Here is a 22,045-nt window from a genome sequence, read left to right on the forward strand (position 1 = left end):
TAAATAATTATATCGATTATTTTACTTTAATTAACAACCCCTTTACGTGGAAACCCCAATAAGATTTAAAGTAATAAAACCTCCAAAGAACAAACACTAAACGCAAACAGTAGAAAACAACCTTGATTCATGCACGGCCTGCTTTGCGAACGTCCACACTGCGTAGAAAGTTCGTCCGCCTGGTTCGCTTGCCGCTGCTTGAGTTTGATTGATCGCTTGATTAAGGTTTGAGTGACTGCCGTTTGTCACTCCAACTGTTTCGTTTTGCATGTGTAAAGCAAATCAGGTTGTTGATTATGTTTGCACTTTCTTGTCTATTATTAGCGATCGATTTGGTTTAAACGATACGAAGACTCTCGTGAGCATCGCATTCCTGAGTGCCAGCGAATATCAATTCAATTAATCGGAAGAACCAATTCGCTTTAATTTTAACTGAATTTCGGACAATAAAGAAGTGAATTTAGGACATCCTTAATAGACGCTGTTTTAGTTGTATTGCAAAAGATGAATGTGACGATACTCCCAGCGATACTCAACATCGGTAACTTTAGTCGCAGTGTGGACGTCGGTTCGCGGCTTTGCAAGCATTTGACACTGTTGAAGTTGTTGAGCAAACATACACAGTTGCAGCTTTAGCTCTAGTGTTTAAGCGTTCAATTCCCTAAGTGAGTGTTTGTCTAATGCCGCTTGTTTAAAAACGTTACTGATACTGATAAGCACAATTGGACAATCAACTTCGCTCGGTTCAGTCAGCACACGACAGTCGATATAAACAGTCATACTACGGTGCGATGGAGTCGAAAGAGACCTACATTAAAACGCGCCTCGTTACGCAAGTGTTGAACAGCCATGAATGTTTCCGCGGGATGGAAGTCGTTGGATGTGCACTGCAAACGCCCAAACAGTTCGATGGATTTATGTCGACCATCCACCAATTGACGCTGATTTTGCGCAACCAAGCGAATGGGTGAGTATCCCTTTCCCCGTTGCCTTATCGCAAACTGACTGGTGTTCCTCCGTCCGTGTTATCCAGGCAGGAATCAACCGTGCCACTGCTGGTAAAGGTGATGAAGGGAGAGGAGCGATTCCGCACGCAAAACCTCGGACATGTGCTGTTCCCGAACGAGATCAACATCTATGCCAATGTGTTGCCTGTCTTCGATGCATTGCTCGCCGAAGCTGGAACATCCCTCAAGGCGACCGAATGGTGTCCCCGGGCCTATCTCAGCACGGTGGGACTATTTCCAGAGTACAGTGAAACATTCGAAACGTTTCTTGTGATGGAAAATGTCGGACCGAAGGGTTTCCGAACCGGACCGCGGCTAGACCTGGACGAGGCACATCTTACCTTGATGGCGGAGATCATTGCCCGGTACCATGCGTGCTCGTACGCGTTACGCATACAAAATCCCGCCGCGCTGGACACACTTGTCCAGAAGATCATTCCACTGAACTTCATACAGGATGGTAAAATATTTTTCGAAAGCTACGACATGATCTTCCGTCTAGCGGCAGAGCGTTTGTTTCTGTACGTCGATGCATGTCCGGAGGAACTGGACAGTGAGCAGTTCAAGAAGCACATCCACATCTTGCGTACCAAGTACGGACCAAATCAGTCGCTGCTTATGCAACAGATGCTCGAGCGTGATCCGATCTATTCGGTAATTCTGCACGGTGACTACAATCGTAACAATGTGCTGTTCCGCTACGCGGATGAAACTCCCGTCGAGATACTGATGATCGATTTCCAGGAAAACCGGTACGGATCACCAGCGCTGGATTTGTCGTTCTTCATGTACATGAACATGACGCCCGAACTGAGGGAACGGTTTTGGGACGAGCTGTTGCGCCGCTATCACCGGCAGCTGCTGCAAACGCTCTGCGAAGTATTGCGCTGTCCCGCGACCGATCCACGCCTCGAACCGTACAGTGAGGTGAACTTTCTCAAGCACTTTTCGCGCTTCGCACTGTACGGTGCAATGGTAGCGCTTAACTTTATACCGACAATGATGAGCAGCGAGCAGGAATGTGCTGAAATTAGTGGCTACTTCGAGCAGGATATTCACAGCGAAGGATTTCGTCGATGCACCTTAACGATCGGCGGGGATGTGGTTAACCGCCGAATAACGGCAGTGATGCGACACGCAAGCAAAATGGGATACATGGATGTAATGTAATGCATTCCTGCCGATCAGGTTAGTAAGAAAAGATATTAAAACAATCAACCAGTATCATCATGTGTAGGTATAATTTACTTATAAAGAATTAACAAACGAAATAAAATATATATGTAACCATTGCAATAACTAATTTACAAATTACTTTCTTTACCAAAATAAACTATGAAAATATTTAAATAGCTTGGCAGGACGTTTCCAATTGTAAAAATGATGATCGTCACACACTATTACTAGTACCAAATATCATCGTGACCATTTCGATTAGCCCTGTCAACATGTTTTTTTTTCTTACTACCTTAAAAAATAGTTTTTTTAAGAATTTTTACGGCTGAGCACGTTGTTAAGCCAAATAGAGGTGATAGAGACCCATTCTGAAGATCAAGAAATACTCTATGAGATCGTATGCTCTAAAAGAGGATGTAGAGATAGCTGCTGCAGTTGACCGTATACTCTAAAACTGGGGTCTCTACAATACAGCTCGTGAGAGAATTCCGTGGGTCTCGCGACACTTTAGCTTTAACGTCTAAGTCTAACAATAGACTGCCCGCCGCAATTTCCAACTCCAAGCTACCGAGTGGCTTGGCCTCCAGCTACGGTAGTTTCAATTGGTCCCGAGCGCAAAACAGTTTAGAGGCCAACGTTGCTGTAGAATGTTGCGAGTCACGAAGAAGGGTCTCTCTAGGGTAGGGTACTCTTCAAGGCCGAGTCGGTTGAAAGAAGCGTTGAAATGCTGAAACGTGCAAGCATTACTCAACCAAGTCGCATTCCAAACGCATGAGGTTTTTACAGAATCGCTCCAAGTGATTCAGTCAGCTGTGCCAAAACGCCTCTAAGGTGAGCAATTGTTTTGAAACCAAAGGCAATCAGTAGCTGGTGACGTAAAATAGCTCCAGTTACGATAATCCAAAGTGCACAAAGTCATGGTAAACCATGCCCTCTGTGACCTGATCTTGCGGCGTCAAGATCACGTTCTGAATTTCGATGAGACTAGCAAGAGGTGTTAAAGAGTACCGTTACCTAATGGAATTGATGACTTCGAGAAAGCTTCCAAGATCCAAGAGTTATCCAAGACCTCAAATTGAGACTTGAAAAATTGAACCTTAGCCCAGTCGTATCAACACCAATGATTACATGGATCACCTTAAAGACTCAACGAACTAGGTCGACTGATGTTTAGCGTGTACAATTCATTCCAGTAGCTCGTCTTTCCACACTCACCTGAACATATTTCTCTAAAATTCCTTATAATCCTCATCTGCTTTAGGCACAGTTGCAAAATATTCATCTTCTTGAGGCATAGTTTGTGCTTTGGGGACTTTAGTCTATAGATGTTCGATGCCATAAATCGTTTGAATGCTATTTTCTCTCACATTTTGCCAACAAAAAGCACAGTTTTTAATAATGCTCCTCCAAAGATGTAGTTAAAAAACTGTTTCTCGAATAAATCCCTACATTTTTCTCCTAATGTGTTCCTTGCGCTACCCGATTGCATCGTTTTCCAATTACACTGTATAATTGTACGATCAATGTTGTTATTGTGCTACTCTAATTGGTACTATCAAGCATATCAGATAACTTCACCAAAGCACATGGGAGAACATCACGCTTATCCGCACCTTCTCCGACCGCACGCTGCACAACTTACAGCGATCGGTACCTGTTTTACAATAGTCCCCCCTTCACCCACACCAAGAACAACAACCGCAGCCCCCTTCGGGATTCTAGACCGGTATAAAAACGATCTCCCCGGGCTGGTGCAATTTCCAGTTCACAGTTGACGCTACTGCCATTCGGTGCAGTCTCGTCCAAATCAAACCGGCATCCGCGTGTAAAAGTTTTTAATTTCTGTTCCCAAAACGCGACGCAAACCGGACACATTATGATAGTGCTTGTGTTTATTGGCGTGTTTGCCATTGTGTACTATATAAATTTTCGAAGATCGCGCAAACGATTGTACGAGCTTGCGGAACGAATACCGGGCCCGTTCGACTACCCGCTGATCGGCAGTACGCTGCTCACGATCGGCAAAGATCCACTGGAGCTGGTCGCCCATCTAATGGAGCTAATGCATCATCTCCCATCGCCGATGCGGGCCTGGCTTGGACCGTATTTGTTGGTCGTTATCGATCGACCGGACATGGTGCAGGACATTCTTAGCTCACCCGACTGCGTCCAGAAACCGTTCATGTACGACTTCTTCCGCCTCAGCAAAGGTCTGTTCGGTGCTCCGGCCGACGTATGGCGGAAGCACCGTAAACTGCTCAACACGTCCTTTTCACCGGCGGTGTTAAAAAGTTTCGTGCCAATTCTTAACGCAAAGGCGGATTGGTTTAGCCGCGAGTTGAGCGAAAATGTATCGAGCGAAAGTTTCGATGTGCATACACTGTTGGCACGGTACACTTTGATTACCATCTCGTCGACGACGCTTGGTGCGGACCTGAGCGTCGAGAAGCGGGAAGTGCTGGAAGAATACAGTAGTAACGCTATACAGTAAGTATCGATCTAGCTTTCGACATCGATGCACGATCCCGAACGATCACTATGCTTGATATCTATTTCAGAATGTTTACCGCCTGCTTCGAACGCATCTACAAAGCCTGGTTGCATCCAGAATTCCTGTTCCGAATGACTTCCGCATTCACGGAAGAACAGAAACGATTCAAGCTGTTTAAACAGATGTCCCAAAAGGTAAGCAAATCATTCTGCTGAGGCTAAGTTTTGTGGCTAACTCACGCTTCCCGTTCGAAGATCATGCACATGCGACAATCCATAGCAACGCCGAGCAAACCCAAAGACGACCAGCAAGACTCCGACCCGGAGGACAGGCAGGAGCTGCCGAGGGCGAAAATTTTCATCGAACGCCTGGAGGAAATTGCACGCGATCCAGCCAACAGCATCGATGAGGACGGTTTCCAGCAGCACATCGATACGCTGATGTTCGGTGGCAACGATACCTCCGCCCAGGCCCTCTCGAACACGCTGCTAACGCTCGGCATGTATCCCGACTGGCAGGAGAAAGTGTACCAAGAAATTATGGACGTTGCACCGACCGGGCCCATCTCGTACGAGGATCTGTCCAAGCTCACCTGCATGGAGATGTTCCTGAAGGAAACGTTACGTCTGCTGCCGATTACGGGACTGATCGCACGCGTACCCACAAAAGAGGTGCAAGCGAAGCACGTTACCATACCGACCGGTGCCATCGTTCTGGTGCCGTTTTTGAAAATCCATCGCGATAAGACGATCTGGGGCCCGGATGCGGAGGTGTTCAATCCGGACAACTTTCTTCCGGAACGGTGCGCCCAGCGACATCCGTACGCGTACATTCCCTTCAGCCAGGGGCCGCGGAACTGCATCGGCATGAAGTATGGTTGGATCTCGATGAAAATTTTACTGTGCCACGTGGTGCGTCAGTATCGTATCGCGACCGACATTAAGCTGAGAGATATCAAGCTTTCACTGTCGCTGGTAATGAAGCTGAATACGAAACATTTGATCCGACTGGAACGCCGCTGTGCCGATCTGATCGATGTACGATGAAAAGTCGCATCGAAATAAAAACAATTCCTCCTACAATAGTACAATCGATTGGTTCTCTTTGGTGCTGCCTGGTTACAGTACTCCATCGTCCCGTCCGATTATATCACACGAAGGGATTCCATTGCGTTGCGTTTCATCTGCAGCACAGTACAGATCAAACAATTATACACCGATCGATAAAGACGCACCGTCATTAGGCGTAATTTATTCAACCAGCACATGCTGCTGAACTCCCGACCCTTGGGCACACCGCACGGTTGAACCCTGTTGGTCCCGTGTACCGGCGTGAGAACGCTTCCGTACTTAGCATCGGCAAGGTGTTAATTACGCTCAACCTGTACGCCATCTCGCCCACCGTACGAACGTGTAGTAACGCACTCGACACGCTGCCTTCCCGTTTTAGCACGGTTTATGATGTAAAATCCCTCGCCCATAATAACGGCACATCGCGAACGGAACGTGCTTCAGAACTGACGTGCGTATTATTTTATTGCCCAATCCGATTCAGCGCCTTTTTACCGGCGGAATGTGTTTTGCCCGGTTGCACGCTATGTTACTTTGGTGCACACGCAACACTTATCGTACGATCGATCGTATTGGCAAATAATTAAGCTGCAATCTTTCAATAAACGGGTCCGCCTTGGGAACTACCCAGTACGTTACCCTCCGTAGAGACGCATGCCGATGTGTTTGTATTTCCTTGTTTAATGGACGGAGTATTGTACTAAAGATGCGTTATAATATCAACTGTTCAAACACGACTGGTCCTTTGTTTTATACTACATAATCAACAAACAAACCATTCAGACACTTGGAACTGTCTGCATTGGTGTGAAAAAGCGCTGCAAACATGGTGTTGAGCTATCACAAAGTAAGTAAAGTTCACAGATTTCTAATGAAAAGGAACTAACCGGCAAAGAAGTTTTCAGCAACGAACAATGATGAAAACGTGGTGGAGAACAAGAGAAAAGATCGGTCATTCTTTCCTATTCGATAGTATCCTGTCGGATGTTAGTAGCTCTCCAGCAGGTTAACCTCAACAGCCATTGACAATTAAAAATAATAATCCAACAGTACATGCAAAACCCCAAATAGATCAATAGAGATAAATCTGATATCGAATTCTAGTAAATCCCGCATCAAATGCTCCACTGTAATCTGATTTAATGATGGAAACAAGGGAGCCAGATTGAAGAACGAGGGTTGCTCAGATATCCCCAAATCAATTACAGAGTACGTGATGGAATGTATGGCTGTGGTCATTCTTTATCAGAACTTGTTGCAAAGCAACGTGTAATCATGTACACTGCATTCCGGATGGTGACCCACAGGGAAGTTTGATGTCTATACTTGAACACCAGTGTACACAGTGACTGGAATAGTCGGAACTATGTGGTCTAGACCGTTCCTTATTAAACCTGATGTGCAGCGAAGTACTCGTAGCTATTCCAGCTTATTCCCGCTATAGCAATTCCCGCTTAGAGCTACTGCAATATAATTTTGGGACTGGCAGTTGTACAGTTTGCTTTTCCTCGAGATGGATCTTACTTATTGTAAGTTGTGTAGCAAAGAATTGTTCCGGTACTTGGAGTTTGCCTCAGTATCGTGCCACGTGTTAAGAATAGCTGTCGCAACCTTATTGCTACAGTTGTAGCCGAAAAGTTCGGAAGTTTTGCTTCCACCCTGTAATAACGCTGTAGTGTCCGGAGCGACCACGTGTTCCTTTTCGCTATTTTATGGAATTCAATATCTAAACCATACAGCTGTTTACAGAAAGTTGTTTCATACGGAGTAACTTACGAAGACTTAACGGAATGTCTCAAAGCTCGGAATGTAATACAGACACACGTCTTTTTTGGATGTATTTGTTTGTCCATGGCATGAGAACATGGTTTCTTAACTTTATTATTAGATATGCAAAAGCTTTCTCACATGCTAGTCTAATCTCAAATTCAAAATTGTGCTGAAGTTGTACCAAAGATGTTATTTTTTAATTGAAATATTCCAAACATTCTTGACAACACAACCAATTATAGCGAATAAACGAAATACACAAGCAATGCCTTACTTTCCCTTTTTCCCTTTTTTCGGTGCCTTCTGGGGTTTTTGCTTCTTCTTGCGCTTAAACTGTCCCAAACCCTTGCGCACCATTGTACCTCTCCACCAGGACTGGATCTTAATCGCCGAACGCATCTGTTTGTTGGCGAGTGCTAGCTGTTGTTCACGCTCCTTCATAAATTCGGCGCATATTTTTAAATCTTTCTCCCGATGCTTAAACAGTATGGTCATCTCCTCGAACTGCACCTTCAGGTTCACAATCTTATCCTTATGTTCGGCAATCTGTGCATCCAGCGCTTTAATTTCGCGCTGATACTTATCGGTCCAGAAGGCGATTTTTTCACTAATCTGATCAATGCAGTAGTTGATGTAAACTTTGTGGTACCGAAAGGAAGAAAGGGGTCAATAGCAACCCGATTATTCGCGATAAGGAATGATAAATTGTCGGAATACTTACCATCAATCTCACTTTTCAGTCGAAGCTCACGCTCGATGTTTGCCTTTGTCTGGATCGATGTTTGCACGAGATCGTTCTCCTTACCCTGAATGATAATGCGGGCCTGCTCGTGGCGTGTACGCTCCCACTGCTGGACAAGCTTGGTCTTGATGTCGTTCTCAATGCGTGCATCTTTTAGCTTCGTTTCCAATTCAAATATTTCATCGTCCAGTTGCTTCAGCACGTTCTTACACTCCCGATTAACGCCCTCGAGCTGCGTTTGTAAAATTTTAAGCTTCTTCTCATTTAGGATACTGTCCCGGATCAGGATCAATTCTTCTTGTTCGCTTTGAATGTCGTTGTCCATGAAAGTTTGCAGCGTCTCGAACGTACCGAACTCCGCCATCTCCGTATGTGTATCGGAAAGCAGCTTGCGTAAGTTCGAACTGCAACAAAAAAACAACCAACATTCGTTGGAAAGTCATAATTCCGCCCTGGTACAGTTCGATTTAGCTCCACGTACACATCATTCTGTAGTTTTACCAGAATCATTTTTCCCATCGCCAAATCAACGACCATATTTTCGCTCAACAACTGATTCTTATATGCCGGATCGAAACGTACGTGCATGGGTGGCTTTCGTACGATCGGGGCGCTCGTTTTGTCACCATCGCGATTGATGACGATCAACTTGTAGGTTGCTTCCTCAATAATTATGTTTATCATTCCACTTTCCATCTCGTTAAACATAGCTTTCGGGCCTAGCTGACTGTTGGATTCGGCCGTCGAGGCTGAAAGGTAACCGTGTTTTCAACCTGACCAATGCCATGAAAGTGCTGCGAGCTTACCCCTTGTTGTAGTATCACTAACATCTTCGCTTTCAGATGATTCGATCGAATGAAAATTAGGCATCGTTAGGTCACTCATGGTGTTTGATTCTAGATCAACTTCTTACATTTATTACAGCATATATATATGCAGCTTTAAGGTCTGTCTTGTATCTATTATCGATACAAAATAAATTGAAAATAAACGTTTCCTGGCAACCCATAAATTTACATACCGCCTGACGTGCGCAAACGCACATGTCGAAGAACCCAATAATCTTAAACTTATTCATTATAATTCTTTCCGTTGGGCGCGTATGAATTTTTGTGAACGCAATGGCGTTAACTATAATAATTGATAAACGTAGTAGCTAAGCATAAGTTGAAACATTTGAATCTTGGGAGCAGTAATTGACCTTGAAGAAAAATCGTTGCATTAATCGTTGCAATGTTTTTCTCATTACAATTTTTGTCGCTTTTTCTTAGCATCATTATCGCTTTCTACTGGTTCATCACTACTTCCTTCTTCTTCTGGGTCGGCTAAAAATTAAACAGTATTACTAAACGATTTCCATATTTGGACAGCATCATTCTTACCATTATTGTTTTGTTCTTTGGAAGTAGCGCTGGATCCCGCTTCTTCTACTACGATAGCGGTAAGCAAATCGTTCATTGCTTGCTTTACCGCTTTAATGCTTGTGATTAAATCACTCATATTGTCACCGGCAACCTCTTCCTTTACCACCTTTGGAACACCGCGGTGATTAATTTCTCCCAAAACCGTAGGCATTTCTCTTCAGGCACGTGAATACTTTTGAGACCAAAGTTGGTAAACATTGCGAAGCCGTGTTTTCTTCTCGTTTTCCGCTTGACAGCTTGACAGTTAAAGGAGACAGGGCCTCTGCACACGAGCTGAAGAGGTTCAACGAGATATGCCTCTTTTATAAATTCATTTTCTATGATAATAGCTGACGACATGTACAATATGGATAGTGTGTATTTAAAAAATCATTTTTCAAAATATTCACGTTGCTTGTGGCTTCCAATTCGCACCAAAACCACTTCAGCGCGATAGAATCGAAAAAGCCTTTTCCATCGTTCAACGCAACTTTCAAAATTGACAAGTAGCAGCTTCAGTCAAAAAGATGAACCATGAACCAGCCTCCCGTCTAGCCAGTTGGGAATAAAGAATTAGCCAAGAGAGGATCAAAGTTTTGTTTACGATTGTAGGTACGATATTCGCTAGATACGACCGTGCCGTGCGCTGTGCCATTAGTGGGCCGTCCATGATTCAGTGATATTCACCGTCACCACACATAATGCGATCCTGGACGACACGATGGCTTTCACGGGCGCTGCATCAAAATTGGCAAGCTGCAAACGCAACTGCGGAAAACAAACCTCGTACCTACTCACGCTTTATCTCCGTCGTCAGTGGCTTCCCAAAGAACCTTGCACAGTCCAAGTACAAGCCTGGTAAGATGGGAGACGATGCGTGGTTTATCGCTAACACCAAAACAGCCGACGTCCTGGGTAAGTTTCACTGGCCACGGATGTGTTCCGCATGATACAAATAGATTTTCACTTCCTTCGCTCACCATCTGACAGGTGTCGCTGATGGGGTCGGCGGATGGCGCAGTTATGGAATTGATCCGGGCGAGTTTGCGATGGTGCTAATGAGGAATTGTGAGAAACTGGTCAAGTTTTCCCGCTTCGATCCCATCAAACCAGTGAATCTGATTGCTTCCGGGTTTCGGGAACTGCAGGACAACCGAAAATGTATCCTAGGTAAGTGTGCGGGAACCCCGTGTCACGCAGCACAAACAAATAGCCATCTCGCTCTGGCCAACCGTGTTGTACGAGATGGCCCGCCCTTTCCATCTCTGTCGTGTAATGTGGTGACCGTGACCATTTTGCACAACACTGTTCGTAGAGGTGGTGGCTGGTTACGATGATTACGCATCTGTTCAGTGCAAAACATTCATTAATACCCGATCCTTTCCATCCGCGCACCTTTCTTCCATGCATGCATCCGGTTCTGTTGGTGCCGGAATTGGGGACACATACGCACAGGTAGCAGCACAGCCTGCATAGTGGTGTTTAACCGTGAAGACAGTAGCATTTACACGGCCAACATCGGCGACAGTGGCTTCATCATAGTAAGGAAGGGTGAAATAGTGCATCGCAGCGAGGAGCAGCAGCATTATTTCAACACACCCTTCCAGCTCTCCTTACCCCCGCCCGGTCATACCGATGTGCTGAGTGATAGGCCCGAGTCGGCCAATACCACCACCTTTCCAGTGTGCAACGGGGACGTCATCCTCGTCGCGACGGACGGTGTGTTTGATAATGTACCGATCAAGCTGCTAGTCGACACTCTACAACGGGTAAGTAGGCTGGGTTTGGGTTGAACAAAAAAACGTACGCTGGCACGTGATACCACCCTATGACGTATGGCGAAAGAATGTTTCGCGCGGTTATTTATAAATCCACTTTTTATCTGACATACATTTGCATAGAAACGAGAAAAATCATATTGGATTTTTGTTTGTTTATGAATGATTATAAAAAATATCTGAGACTATTACTGTTTAAAAATATGCTTTTATCCGTGTATGTTTCAATGTGTGATGGATGTCTCTATCTGGTAATTTTGAATGAATTCATTTTGAATTTTGAATTTTTTCATTCACTTAAATATGTTTTGTTAACTTTCTCCCGATTTTAATTGTTTAATAATAACTCTTTTAATTTAACATTTCAATACGTTTCAGGTGGAAGGAGAAAACGACCAAGTTAAACTACAAATGTGTGCAAATTCGATCGCTCTTATGGCAAGATCGTTATCCTTCGACAGCAAGTTTCTATCTCCCTTTTCCCTAAACGCTAGGAGAAACAATATTAATGCAATGGGTACGTATTACACTAATTTACATCCATTCGGAAGGTGTGCAAAGATTTAAAGAATCATAAAAACATGAATGTTTCATGTTTTACATTCATTGAATTGAATTGAATTGTGGATTGGTTGGTTCGAGGATTGAATTATTCACTTTGAAATATCATCAAAGATCATCATTGAAATCAAAGATCTAATTTGTACACTAGGCATACAAGTTAAATACATTACATATTTTTATTATAATTTTCAACGACATTTATTCCTCATAAAATCTTATTTTATGTATTTACCTAAAAATATTACGTACTAATAAACCAAGTACTATTATGTATCCCATTAGTACAATGCGCTTAAGCGCATGTTGGTTACACCAACAAAACTAACGTGAAATGTAGTATGAAAGGTGCTCCTGTATGTTTGAAGATCATTACTGATCGTAATCACAATAATGTAATCTCACTGACCAGAATATAACCACTTTTAAGAGCATAATTTTTAATTCCGTAAGAGTTTATGAGGACATGTGTTGTTGATAGTTATAAAATGCATATTCTAAGCATTTAGTTTAGGTGCCCAATCTAGATTTTTTTTTATCGTTTTCTCAAAACAAATTGAAAGTGACTATTCCTATAGTCGATCCCATTCGTATAAACATTTCAATATTAACATTCAATGTTCATGTTTGCGTATTTCATTAAGCCGATGCACTTGTTCCACATAAATGTGCATTATTATGAATAATATAATTAAACTCATAATCTTACAATTTCTCTTTTCTCTATCTCGCCACATGTACAGGTGGAAAACCGGACGATATAACCGTAGTTTTAGCGACCGTGGCTCTGTAACCTCGTAGCAAACAGCATGCATTTGAAATGCTGACATTGTGCAAAATAAAAACAACCAAGGGACATGCATTAACTGGGGAGGGAATAAATACTTTAGTCGGTAGTGTGCAAGTGAACTTCTTAGGACAAATTAAGCTAGAACACGCAAAAAATAATCTACCACCCATCAAAGAAAGCCATACAGCCGTACAGGGACAAAAACAAATCCTGACACGATGAAACGGAAAGGCTGTTGGAATACATTTTGTTGTAGCTTTTAGGTTTATAGCTCATTATTTTTTTTTACTTCTTTGTCTGTATCTGCTAGACCGGGTATTTCTAAACGATCAAATAAACTTCAAATCGATCCATTTGTACACACCACGATGGAAAGAATGATGATAAGAAGCGAGTTAAAACCGGTGGGACGTTTTTTTTACTGTTATTCGTGTAATTCAAGGGAAAGAAAGTCTTAAATACAGCCGAGAATATTTTTTTTCTTTTATTAGCTAACTTTTGTGTTGTGGGCGCAAACAGAGAGAAAAAGGAAAAACACATTTAGAGTTAAGTATATCAGATATTCCCGCGCGACCAAACAACAAACGGGTGCAGCACAGTTAACAAGGGCGTGTGTGGTAGTGCTCATGTATGTAGCAGAAGCGTTTCGTTTATGATGGTGGTTTACTTTTGTAAAAATTCCATAATGTCCTCCTTAGAAAGCATGGGACTAGAGCTCGACTTGCTGGATGATTGTCCCTTTTGCGATGGGGTGGGAATTAGTGGTTGCAGCTGTCCGTATGGGTTACTATTGGTTGGGGAAGTTAGTTCGAGCTTTTTCGTGGCCAACGATCCACCATTGCTGTTCATCCACATGTTGGAAGCCATCGGTGCGACCGGCATTGGCATCGCAATTGCCGGTGGTGGAAGCGCTAACGGTGGATCTTTATTGCGCAACTGCATCGCAGAGGTGTTTTGCTGCTGGGTGAACAGATTGTATTTGATGCTATTTTCCTTGGCCGTCGTTGCCACTGGTGGAACGTTCCAGTTTAAAGTGCTAAAGAGAGAACGTTCGAGTGGGTTTGGCTATGTTAGTTTTAGGCCCTATTTTTCACTGTCTGTCAATACTTACGTTTGTGGTTGAAGCGGCTTCAGTTGTGGGATCTGTGGCTGCGTAGGTGAGGTTAATGTTCTCTGTTGTGTTTGTTGCTGCACCGGTTGTGGCGCTTTGTTGGTAGTCGATGATGGAGATTGCATAAAATCACCGTACATATCGGAACCTCCAAACCCTAGGCTGCCAAACGATTGCTGCAGATCGGACTGTTGTGATGTCGATTGTTTTTCCTGCAAGCTAGAACTACTGGCACTGGAAGAAATGGACGCTTTGCTGCTGCCCAACTTATCGCCCTGTTCTTCCTCGATTTTGCGTGTGAATTCCTTTATCAAAGCAATGATGGCGTTAAACTGCTGCAACGAAAGGCCATTTACAATAGTCATCGGGAACAGATGTGGGAGAACTTTGCAGGCCAACACGTCCTTAGGAATCCCAAGACCATCCGTTGTGAATGATATTTTGTAGACACCTATAAGGCAAGCATTCGGTTAGTATTCATCACTGTATTTCCTTATTGCATACTTCCATACTTACCAACAATGGCCATAATGACGGCCGGTTCCCGACAGTTGACGGACGGAAGATACGACACGATATCGTCTATCATCACCCACTTATCTATCTTAGCTGCCAGCTGTCCAAGACACAGCAAACATTTTACCCGAACCGAAACCAAATTCGTTCCGGAGCAAAGCGTTTTGATGCGGGGCACCAGCCCACTTTTAACCGTGCTCTTATCCAAATGCACCACCACCGCTGGAATAATCGAGAGACAAAGCTCCTGGATCTGTTGCGATTTTGATTCGAGCGCTTTGTAGACGAGTGGCAACACACTGGCCCGTATCTCCTCCGATGGACACACTTTGAGCAGTACGTCCAGATTTTGAAAGAATATAAGCATTATTTGGACCGGTTCGTCCAGCAACATCACCGGCCGTAGATGGGAGCTAACGTGCTGCATGTACTCGGCCCGCGTACAACTGGCCGTGATGGTTAGAATGTTTGTCAGCACGAACGGAATCATCGAACAGTTGACGAACTCCTTCACCAGCAGCGGCAGAATGCGATACAGTCTTACGCGGTGCGGAAAATCCCCAATGATGTGGGCAAGTCGTTTATAAAACTCAGACTTTTCTAAATTATCCTTAGGAAATAGCGTTTCTAAATTGTCTAAACATTGCACATAATTGTCACAAAAGTAGGAAATCTGCAAATATAAGCATTTTGAGATTAGAAGAAGATAAGACGGACGATTGAAATTGTGCTTCAAATTACCTGAATTAACGACTGTAACGTCGGTCGAGCTTGAGGATTAACGCTTAGCATTTTCTTTACCTCCGAGCGTAACGATTCGGGGATTGCAGTCAGCTTCGGTGGACCCTGGTTACTGAGCTTTGTAACCGATTGTTTATAGCCGTACAGATCGGACGATGCATCCGGAGATGGAATGTTTTCTCGCGAATAGATTGTATAAATTAATATACCTAAAACAAAAGTACAGAATGTTAAAAACTTTGCAATGAGACTGAGTCGTATTTCAGCAGAAATCATGATCTTGCATTACCTAAAGAATAAATATCAGTTGAATCGTTGCAGCTGTTTTCCAGTATCAATTCGGGTGCTGTCCACTTAGAGCCCGGATTCCCCAAAAGACGGCTTTTAAAATAGTGATTAGCTACCGGTGTCCCAGGAACACGTTTGTTCCAACAAAACCCAAACCCGAACAGTTTCCATATGCCCTGCTTGTTTACGATGATATTTTCCGTGCAGATGTGGCGATGTACCAGCTGGGCCTCGTCGTGCAAAAACTGAATTCCCTTGATAAGCTCATATATGCCAAATTTTGTATCAAATTCTGATAGCTTGTACTCCGCCAGCAGGCCCATGTTGGACACGTTCGTTGTGTTGCCGAGAAGGTTAGCTAAGCTTGCCACGACGGGTTCGGTTGCAAAAGCGATCGTATCGCGACTTTCTTCCATCGCATGCTGTACGGTTAATACTTGCGGATGACGTATTTTCGTCAGTTGCACTACACCACGGCGAATGTTTTCACAGATCTCCTCTCGCTCATCTTTGGTGAACATTTCTAGCTGTTTCTTATCGAACACAAATATTGAGGCTGTTTCCTTCGTCGAACGTTTGCAACCGGTATATATTTTCCAGACCAATTCTACGAGAAACATAGGAGAAAGACAATAGTATAGTGTTGATCAATGACTGAGACGGTCTGCCGAATACTTCGTGCTGATGATTCATGCATGCAATACTTGGAGGGGCTCTTCACATTTACTACCCAATCAACAGCAAATTGTACCAGTACTCGGTGTATTCATCTTTCATCTTACCTGTCCCCGCAGAACCAATATGTTCAGCGATATCATAATCCTTCGTGAGCGGATTTCCCAGAAACACTGCCGAGAGGGTGGAGACCGTTTGCGAAACGGACGAATAAATCTTGTTTATGGCATCCATCGGAAGGTGGCGGAATGTCGGAGTTAACTTAGAACAACGGTACAATGAACAAGCTTCTGTACAGGAATGGTTTTACACACGTTTAACAACAAAATAAGCAACAGACTGCAATTCAACCAAGTGCACCACTTTTCTTGTATATTATTTTTTCTCCATTCGCAAACGTCAACGACGAGATGACACTTCGTTTCGTACCATGTAAACAACGCACGCACACATGCATACAAAGCACCTGCTAGACATTGGCAGTGGCTGCCCTAGCAGCAAAACTGCTTTGAAAGTATCGTACCTTTGGTTGGTTTGAAGTGGATTTCATTGATAAGCTAAATTAGGTGTTTTTTGGGCTTTTATTTTGTCGGTAAGATGTGGTATAAAGATAAGGATAAAGTGTTATTTTATCATGCACGCGTAGATTAATTTCAAATGTTCAAATCACACGAAATATTCGAAGATATTCAAAAGCCACACTGACCCTTCAAGATGATTCGATAAAGGTTGCTAAAAATCATCGTTCATCGGTTTGATTAGCATTTTCTGCATAATGTGTTGCAGTTCTTGATTCTGTTTTCTCAAGAAACTACACTCCTCGTCCAATGACTGTCGCTCCCGTAGAACCTGGTGAGTATAAAAGCAAACAGCAGGTTATACATTGCCTCAACGGTTACTGCACCGTCCCATTTACCTGAAGATACTTGCTCAAACTCTCTTCCATGGTTTCCCAAACTTTCATCTGATTTGGTAAGAAAATGTTTTTAAAAGAACCCCAAAACTTGCGTGTATCGGAGAGGGTTAACTTCGGTTCGGGCTTAATTTCGCTTTGAGAATGTAACCTAAATTGGAGATAGATAAGTTTTAGATAGAGCTTCACTATTCCAACCCGAAACTATACTCACACTTCATCGTCGTCTTCGCAGAACATTTTAAGAGCCAGAAGATCGCGGGAAGTAGTTAGAGCCTTATGATTTACATCGATTTCCTTGTTATCAGTAGAAGATATCTGCAAACAAAATAGGTTAAAACTTAAGCCCAAACAAACTTTCCTCGGCGATTCGGTGAGACTCACTTCAGATGTACTGCACGCTTCGTCGACGTTATTTAAATTTTGCACATCCGAATGGGTAGACTGCAGGTGACGAACACCATCCATACTATCAATGCCGAGTGCATTCAATACGTTGTCCATACAGATCAGCGTCATACCACAACTATCGATCTGTCTATCCTTTAAAGCTATTTCTAACTTTTTATCGCTTAAAAATCGTGACTGCTCTAGCAAATTTGTTAGACGACAGAAGTCGTGCTGCTCCTCCTCTTTCGAGTTAGTTAGGCTTCGTTTGGCTGCAATCAAATAAGCCCAAGATGTTATTATATTACTTTTTGGACTATAGAAAATCTAAAGTCCTACTTTTGGCTGTGCTGGGGACCTTAGGCGTGCACAAAGGATCGTAGTTGAAGAGCAGGTCCGATATGGCGCCCAAATTGTTAGTCCACTTCCGGTTCAAATGTTGTTCAACCAGTACTTTGTCAATGGCGGATATGCTTTGAATAATTTCAAAACATTCATCACGATTCAAGTTCCAAATAGAACGAACCTTAAACGAAAAGGAAACAGAATGAGCTGTATCTTCCAAGACACCCAAAACAATCTTGTTACCCGTTTATCGTACGCTTTCTTCGAGCATTCCAGTTTACTTCTGATGTGATCCACGCTGTGATGCAATTTTTCAATTACTTTTGCCATCTTTTCCGTCTCGATGTAATAGGTCGTTTTCGTGTCTTTGAGCTTATTTCGCAGCGTGAAGATGGTTTCGTGTAGCTTAGCAAGACGACGTTTTTGTGCATTCTTTACCATCAAGTTCTCATCTTCCCGTTTTTTCAACACCTGAAAACTGTAGTCCAGCTTCTCCGAGTTCAGTGTGGTGTTTGTTTTGATCTTCTGCAACTCTATTGCCAGTGCCTGCGTGTCTTTGTCCAGCTTTATCCTGGTAGCACGCGTTGTCTCTACATAATCCAGCTCTATTTGCTCTATTTCGGTTAGGTTAGCAAGCAACTGTAAATAACACATTGGATCTTAAATTGAATGGCTACGATACCCAGTGATCATACATACCCGTTCCTTCTTCTGCTTTACTTTAATGCGCTCATTGGTGGCTCGTTTTGCGTAAACATCATTCCAGTTGAAATTCGCAGCGTTCTGCAGTATTACGCGTTCTTCCTCAACTGCAATGAAACAGGAAATCATCAATACAATCGTGCACAGCTTTCTGTGGCATTTGTCCTACCTGTTCCTTGAATCAGATCCAAATTTTCCTTCAGAATACTTTTCATTGCCTCCACCTCCGTATCGGCACGATGAACAAGGCTCTGTATATCGACGATTTGTTTGCGTATATCTCTAGCGTATCGATCGTCCGCTGCCTGCAGCTCCTTGCGACATTCGGCAATGATGATGTCCTTCTGTTTCAGCAATTCCTCCACGCGATTCTTTTGCAGTTGTAGCTCATCGTTCATAAGCATGGGGTCTTTAAGTTCTTTAATTTCGGTCCACTTTTCGTATGTGGTTTGGAATTTGGCTATTGAATCTACTGATTCGGTATGGATTTTACTCAGGAGACCTAAAACACACAAATATTGAAATATTCTTTGTCATGTTTGATGTCACAGTATACTCACTCTCCTTAATATCCGCTTCGGCCATTCGCCGTTCCACTTCGTGTCTATCGCTTGCCACACGCACATCCTCGATAAGTTCCAGCCCATCGCGCTTCAGCTCGGCAATCCGCTTGTCCGCGTTGTTCAAACACACGCGTATCCTTTCCTTATCCTCCGCATAGTTTAATGGGATGCTAAAGTGAATGAAATGAAAAATGAATATTGAAATTACATTCGCACCATAAGTGTATGCCAAACAACGCTGTGTCCATTTACTTCTTTTTGCGAAAACGATTATCACGCACGAAGCTTTCCACGATACTGTGGGAACGTCCTTCCAGCAATGCCGATTCTACCAAACTTAAAAACTGTGGGCTAGCGCCTCCTTTGGAAACTGCGGATGATTGTCCCGGGTTGGGACTTTTCTTATCCGGGACAGATTCTTCGTTCTCCATTTTTTAAATCCGTAATACTGCTTCACGAGGGCGGGATGTGCGTTCTGTGGCTTGCTTTTCACGGACATTCAACAAATCAACATGAATATGCTTCCTAGTTACCGTTACCAACGTTAATTCGTTTTTCATACCCGATTCTCTCGACCAAACTCCGACAACGTTTAATTTCTCTGATCGATGAAACAACTAATGTCAAACGGTTGGTTTGACAGTTCGCGCTTTTCACATGACGCCGGGCTATATTTGTTGATGTTCTACAAATCACAACAAGCTGTTCGGCGTGCGGAACTCGTTTTTGGGCAGTTTTTAGCATATTAAATAAAAGTTTAAGCAATTTCCTGTACCGTGAACACACTGGCACAATGTCCGACAATGAACAGAGCGTGTACGCCAAGCGGGCAAAGACGATTCACTACGGTTCGCTGGAGGAGTCGGATCGTTGGCATGTGGAGCGCAAGGATAACGATACGGATGGTTCGGGAAAGAACGACTACAGTCAGCTGAGCACATCGGACTACATGAGCCTTGATGAAGATGTGTAAAGAATCGCAACCAGGACCAATTGCAAACGGTGTGCCACGTTTCTTATACTAACAAGTTCTGTGTCCACATCTGCTTTCATTTTAGCGCCAAAGAGAAAGCAGCACTTCTAGAGGAATTCGAACGACGGAAAAAGGCACGCCTGATTCACGTCAGCACGGACGATGGAGAAGTGAAGAGTGCTCTGCGAAAGCTAAACGAACCAATTTGTTACTTCGGCGAAGGTCCTGCCGACAGGCGATTGAGATTGAAAGAGCTACTATCGGCGTACGTAGACGAAAGACGAAACCGGAGCGAACCGGTTTTCCTTCCAAACTAACCCCTTTTTACCACGTTCTATTTTCCTTCTCGCAGACTGGGTGAAAAAGGCTTACCAGCGGCAAAACCGGCTAAGGAGGAGGAAAAACCAAAAAGCCAACAAAAGGAAACGAACGAATCTACGTGGTATCACGAAGGACCGGAAAGTTTGCGATTGGCAAGGTTTTGGATAGCGAACTATTCGTTAGCCCGTGCCAAGAAGCGGCTGGAAGAGGCAAGCGAAAAGGTGCGTCAACATTCGGCCACCAAGGCTGGACGCATGGTGGAACTGCAGAAACGAATCCAGCAACTTGCGCCACAATGCAGTCAGGTGGGCGATACACGGCCAATTACCGGCTGCAGTATAAACGAGGACTCGACTCTGTTGCTGACCTGCAGCTTGTACGTTTCAACCTGCCTATAAACGTTTGAAACGTATAATTAATCGATGAAACGTGTATTGTTTTTTTTCCGACAGGAGCTCCTTATGTAAAGTATGGTCCGTTCCTGATTGCACTCTGAAGCAGACGCTCCGTGGGCACAAGTTCAACGTAAGTGATGTGGCCTTCCGGCCGGGTGTTGCCAACGATAGTAAATCGGAAGTAGCGATGGCTTCTTGTAGCTTCGACGGATCAGTTAAACTATGGTCGTACGACAGCGAAGAATCGATTGCCGACATCAACGGACACGTGCCGCACCGGGTGGCGAAACTTGCATTCCATCCCTCTGGACGGTTTCTGGGAACGGCCTGTTATGATGCTTCCTGGAGGTTGTGGGACCTAGAACAGAAGCAGGAGGTACTGCACCAGGAAGGACACACGAAGGCCGTTCATTGTATCGCTTTTCAGGTGGACGGTAGTGTATGCGTCACGGGGTAAGTACGAATGACATGAATTTGCAACACATTCTCGATGATGTCCTTTTAGAGCATGTGTGTGCTATGGCTACAATGGCTTATTAGATTGTTTTTTATCAAGTGTCCGGATAGACGGTTCTTTTCTCGTTGGGTTGGTTGGTAGAGGTTTGATTCGCAACATTTAAACCGAACACTACCGAGCATTTGTGGTGTTGTTGTTGCAAGAGAAAATAAATGTTATTTGTTCTTTTTTTTTATTAAATTATTCTTCCTAAAAGCGGACTGGACGGTTTTGGCAGAGTATGGGATCTTCGAACCGGCAGATGTATCATGTTTCTGGAGGGGCATCTCAGTGCTATATATGGTGTAGACTTCTCTCCCAATGGGTATCACATTGCATCCGGTAGCCAGGACAATTCGTGCAAGGTGTGCGATTACACAGCGACGAAATTTTATAAATGCCCCTAAATTTACGTTTCTTTCCCTTTACCAGATTTGGGATTTACGAAGGCGACAAATGGTGTACACAATCCCGGCGCACACTAACCTGATATCGGATGTGAAGTATCAGAAAAACGGTGGCAATTTTCTAGTAACAAGTAGTTACGATAAAACGGCAAAGGTAACTCCAGATAAACAGCCAAGCATCCCTGAACTATCGTTACCGATAACAATTGTTTGTTTGCTTACAGATTTGGTCGGACAAAACTTGGCAACCACTGAAAACGCTCTCCGGGCACGATGGCCGACTGGTCGGTGTGGATATTTCGCACGATTCTCAGTACATAGTGACGGCGTCATACGATCGCACCTTCAAGCTGTGGGCTTGGGACTAGGACACCACCCAACACTTTCGAATGTGTGAAGAAAATGCATCTGCCACTATGTGGTT

The 22,045-nt window shown here is 43.8% G+C and overlaps 7 protein-coding genes across 7 annotated transcripts; 4 read left to right on the forward strand and 3 right to left on the reverse strand.

Moving 5' to 3' along the window:
* The first annotated feature begins 768 nt into the window (after positions 1–768).
* Positions 769–2,293, forward strand: LOC128305069 (uncharacterized). The gene is made up of 2 exons (XM_053042361.1): positions 769–967; positions 1,034–2,293. The coding sequence occupies exons 1-2, from the start codon at positions 792–794 to the stop codon at positions 2,175–2,177; spliced, it is 1,320 nt and encodes a 439-aa protein (XP_052898321.1). The 5' UTR covers positions 769–791; the 3' UTR covers positions 2,178–2,293.
* A 1,766-nt stretch (positions 2,294–4,059) lies between these two features.
* LOC128299134 (probable cytochrome P450 313a4) lies at positions 4,060–5,720 on the forward strand. The gene is made up of 3 exons (XM_053035003.1): positions 4,060–4,670; positions 4,742–4,868; positions 4,929–5,720. The coding sequence occupies exons 1-3, from the start codon at positions 4,060–4,062 to the stop codon at positions 5,718–5,720; spliced, it is 1,530 nt and encodes a 509-aa protein (XP_052890963.1).
* Positions 5,721–7,616: 1,896 nt separating this feature from the next.
* Positions 7,617–9,141, reverse strand: LOC128305089 (dynein regulatory complex protein 9-like). Its single transcript, XM_053042385.1, has 4 exons — positions 9,063–9,141; positions 8,738–9,005; positions 8,236–8,660; positions 7,617–8,152 (listed from the first exon to the last, which is right to left on the reverse strand). The coding sequence occupies exons 1-4, from the start codon at positions 9,139–9,141 to the stop codon at positions 7,785–7,787; spliced, it is 1,140 nt and encodes a 379-aa protein (XP_052898345.1). The 3' UTR covers positions 7,617–7,784.
* Positions 9,142–10,224: 1,083 nt separating this feature from the next.
* On the forward strand, positions 10,225–13,187 carry LOC128305096 (protein phosphatase PTC7 homolog). The gene is made up of 5 exons (XM_053042398.1): positions 10,225–10,574; positions 10,650–10,829; positions 11,115–11,428; positions 11,816–11,954; positions 12,742–13,187. Exons 1-5 carry the CDS (start codon positions 10,361–10,363, stop codon positions 12,789–12,791), a joined length of 897 nt encoding a protein of 298 aa, XP_052898358.1. The 5' UTR covers positions 10,225–10,360; the 3' UTR covers positions 12,792–13,187.
* An 80-nt stretch (positions 13,188–13,267) lies between these two features.
* Positions 13,268–16,473, reverse strand: LOC128304994 (SCY1-like protein 2). Its single transcript, XM_053042266.1, has 6 exons — positions 16,227–16,473; positions 15,446–16,051; positions 15,157–15,365; positions 14,416–15,088; positions 13,900–14,350; positions 13,268–13,824 (listed from the first exon to the last, which is right to left on the reverse strand). Exons 1-6 carry the CDS (start codon positions 16,351–16,353, stop codon positions 13,452–13,454), a joined length of 2,439 nt encoding a protein of 812 aa, XP_052898226.1. The 5' UTR covers positions 16,354–16,473; the 3' UTR covers positions 13,268–13,451.
* A 226-nt stretch (positions 16,474–16,699) lies between these two features.
* Positions 16,700–19,557, reverse strand: LOC128305014 (dynein regulatory complex protein 1 homolog). Its single transcript, XM_053042289.1, has 10 exons — positions 19,282–19,557; positions 19,027–19,199; positions 18,636–18,968; positions 18,464–18,573; positions 18,008–18,403; positions 17,759–17,945; positions 17,417–17,691; positions 17,247–17,350; positions 17,036–17,183; positions 16,700–16,968 (listed from the first exon to the last, which is right to left on the reverse strand). Exons 1-10 carry the CDS (start codon positions 19,458–19,460, stop codon positions 16,852–16,854), a joined length of 2,022 nt encoding a protein of 673 aa, XP_052898249.1. The 5' UTR covers positions 19,461–19,557; the 3' UTR covers positions 16,700–16,851.
* A 176-nt stretch (positions 19,558–19,733) lies between these two features.
* LOC128305060 (U4/U6 small nuclear ribonucleoprotein Prp4) lies at positions 19,734–22,034 on the forward strand. The gene is made up of 7 exons (XM_053042348.1): positions 19,734–19,998; positions 20,088–20,267; positions 20,355–20,699; positions 20,776–21,171; positions 21,432–21,579; positions 21,647–21,775; positions 21,846–22,034. The coding sequence occupies exons 1-7, from the start codon at positions 19,823–19,825 to the stop codon at positions 21,987–21,989; spliced, it is 1,518 nt and encodes a 505-aa protein (XP_052898308.1). The 5' UTR covers positions 19,734–19,822; the 3' UTR covers positions 21,990–22,034.
* The last annotated feature ends 11 nt before the right edge of the window (positions 22,035–22,045 follow it).

Source organism: Anopheles moucheti, chromosome 2, assembly GCF_943734755.1.
Source record: "Anopheles moucheti chromosome 2, idAnoMoucSN_F20_07, whole genome shotgun sequence".
Classification (NCBI taxonomy): domain Eukaryota; kingdom Metazoa; phylum Arthropoda; class Insecta; order Diptera; family Culicidae; genus Anopheles; species Anopheles moucheti.

What these genes read in the sequence shown, in the direction of transcription:
- LOC128305069 (XM_053042361.1), top strand. Translation starts at nt 792, where the DNA reads ATGGAGTCGAAAGAGACCTACATTAAAACGCGCCTCGTTACGCAAGTG. An exon ending in TTGCGCAACCAAGCGAATGG is followed by an intron (nt 968 to 1,033) that starts GTGAGTATCCCT and finishes CGTGTTATCCAG; the next exon opens with GCAGGAATCAACCGTGCCAC.
- LOC128305014 (XM_053042289.1), bottom strand. Translation starts at nt 19,460, where the DNA reads ATGGAGAACGAAGAATCTGTCCCGGATAAGAAAAGTCCCAACCCGGGA. An exon ending in AGAAAGCGTACGATAAACGG is followed by an intron (nt 17,946 to 18,007) that starts GTAACAAGATTG and finishes TTTTCGTTTAAG; the next exon opens with GTTCGTTCTATTTGGAACTT. An exon ending in AAGCGTGCAGTACATCTGAA is followed by an intron (nt 17,351 to 17,416) that starts GTGAGTCTCACC and finishes TTTTGTTTGCAG; the next exon opens with ATATCTTCTACTGATAACAA.
- LOC128299134 (XM_053035003.1), top strand. Translation starts at nt 4,060, where the DNA reads ATGATAGTGCTTGTGTTTATTGGCGTGTTTGCCATTGTGTACTATATA. An exon ending in TACAGTAGTAACGCTATACA is followed by an intron (nt 4,671 to 4,741) that starts GTAAGTATCGAT and finishes TATCTATTTCAG; the next exon opens with AATGTTTACCGCCTGCTTCG. An exon ending in TTAAACAGATGTCCCAAAAG is followed by an intron (nt 4,869 to 4,928) that starts GTAAGCAAATCA and finishes TCCCGTTCGAAG; the next exon opens with ATCATGCACATGCGACAATC.
- LOC128304994 (XM_053042266.1), bottom strand. Translation starts at nt 16,353, where the DNA reads ATGGATGCCATAAACAAGATTTATTCGTCCGTTTCGCAAACGGTCTCC. An exon ending in TATTGGTTCTGCGGGGACAG is followed by an intron (nt 16,052 to 16,226) that starts GTAAGATGAAAG and finishes TGTTTCTCGTAG; the next exon opens with AATTGGTCTGGAAAATATAT. An exon ending in AAGCCGCTTCAACCACAAAC is followed by an intron (nt 13,825 to 13,899) that starts GTAAGTATTGAC and finishes TTCTCTCTTTAG; the next exon opens with CACTTTAAACTGGAACGTTC.
- LOC128305089 (XM_053042385.1), bottom strand. Translation starts at nt 9,141, where the DNA reads ATGAGTGACCTAACGATGCCTAATTTTCATTCGATCGAATCATCTGAA. An exon ending in TAGTGATACTACAACAAGGG is followed by an intron (nt 9,006 to 9,062) that starts GTAAGCTCGCAG and finishes GTTACCTTTCAG; the next exon opens with CCTCGACGGCCGAATCCAAC. An exon ending in ACTGAAAAGTGAGATTGATG is followed by an intron (nt 8,153 to 8,235) that starts GTAAGTATTCCG and finishes GGTACCACAAAG; the next exon opens with TTTACATCAACTACTGCATT.
- LOC128305060 (XM_053042348.1), top strand. Translation starts at nt 19,823, where the DNA reads ATGTCCGACAATGAACAGAGCGTGTACGCCAAGCGGGCAAAGACGATT. An exon ending in CTGTTGCTGACCTGCAGCTT is followed by an intron (nt 20,700 to 20,775) that starts GTACGTTTCAAC and finishes TTTTTCCGACAG; the next exon opens with GAGCTCCTTATGTAAAGTAT. An exon ending in GGTAGTGTATGCGTCACGGG is followed by an intron (nt 21,172 to 21,431) that starts GTAAGTACGAAT and finishes TCTTCCTAAAAG; the next exon opens with CGGACTGGACGGTTTTGGCA.
- LOC128305096 (XM_053042398.1), top strand. Translation starts at nt 10,361, where the DNA reads ATGCGATCCTGGACGACACGATGGCTTTCACGGGCGCTGCATCAAAAT. An exon ending in CAAAACAGCCGACGTCCTGG is followed by an intron (nt 10,575 to 10,649) that starts GTAAGTTTCACT and finishes ACCATCTGACAG; the next exon opens with GTGTCGCTGATGGGGTCGGC. An exon ending in CAACCGAAAATGTATCCTAG is followed by an intron (nt 10,830 to 11,114) that starts GTAAGTGTGCGG and finishes ACATACGCACAG; the next exon opens with GTAGCAGCACAGCCTGCATA.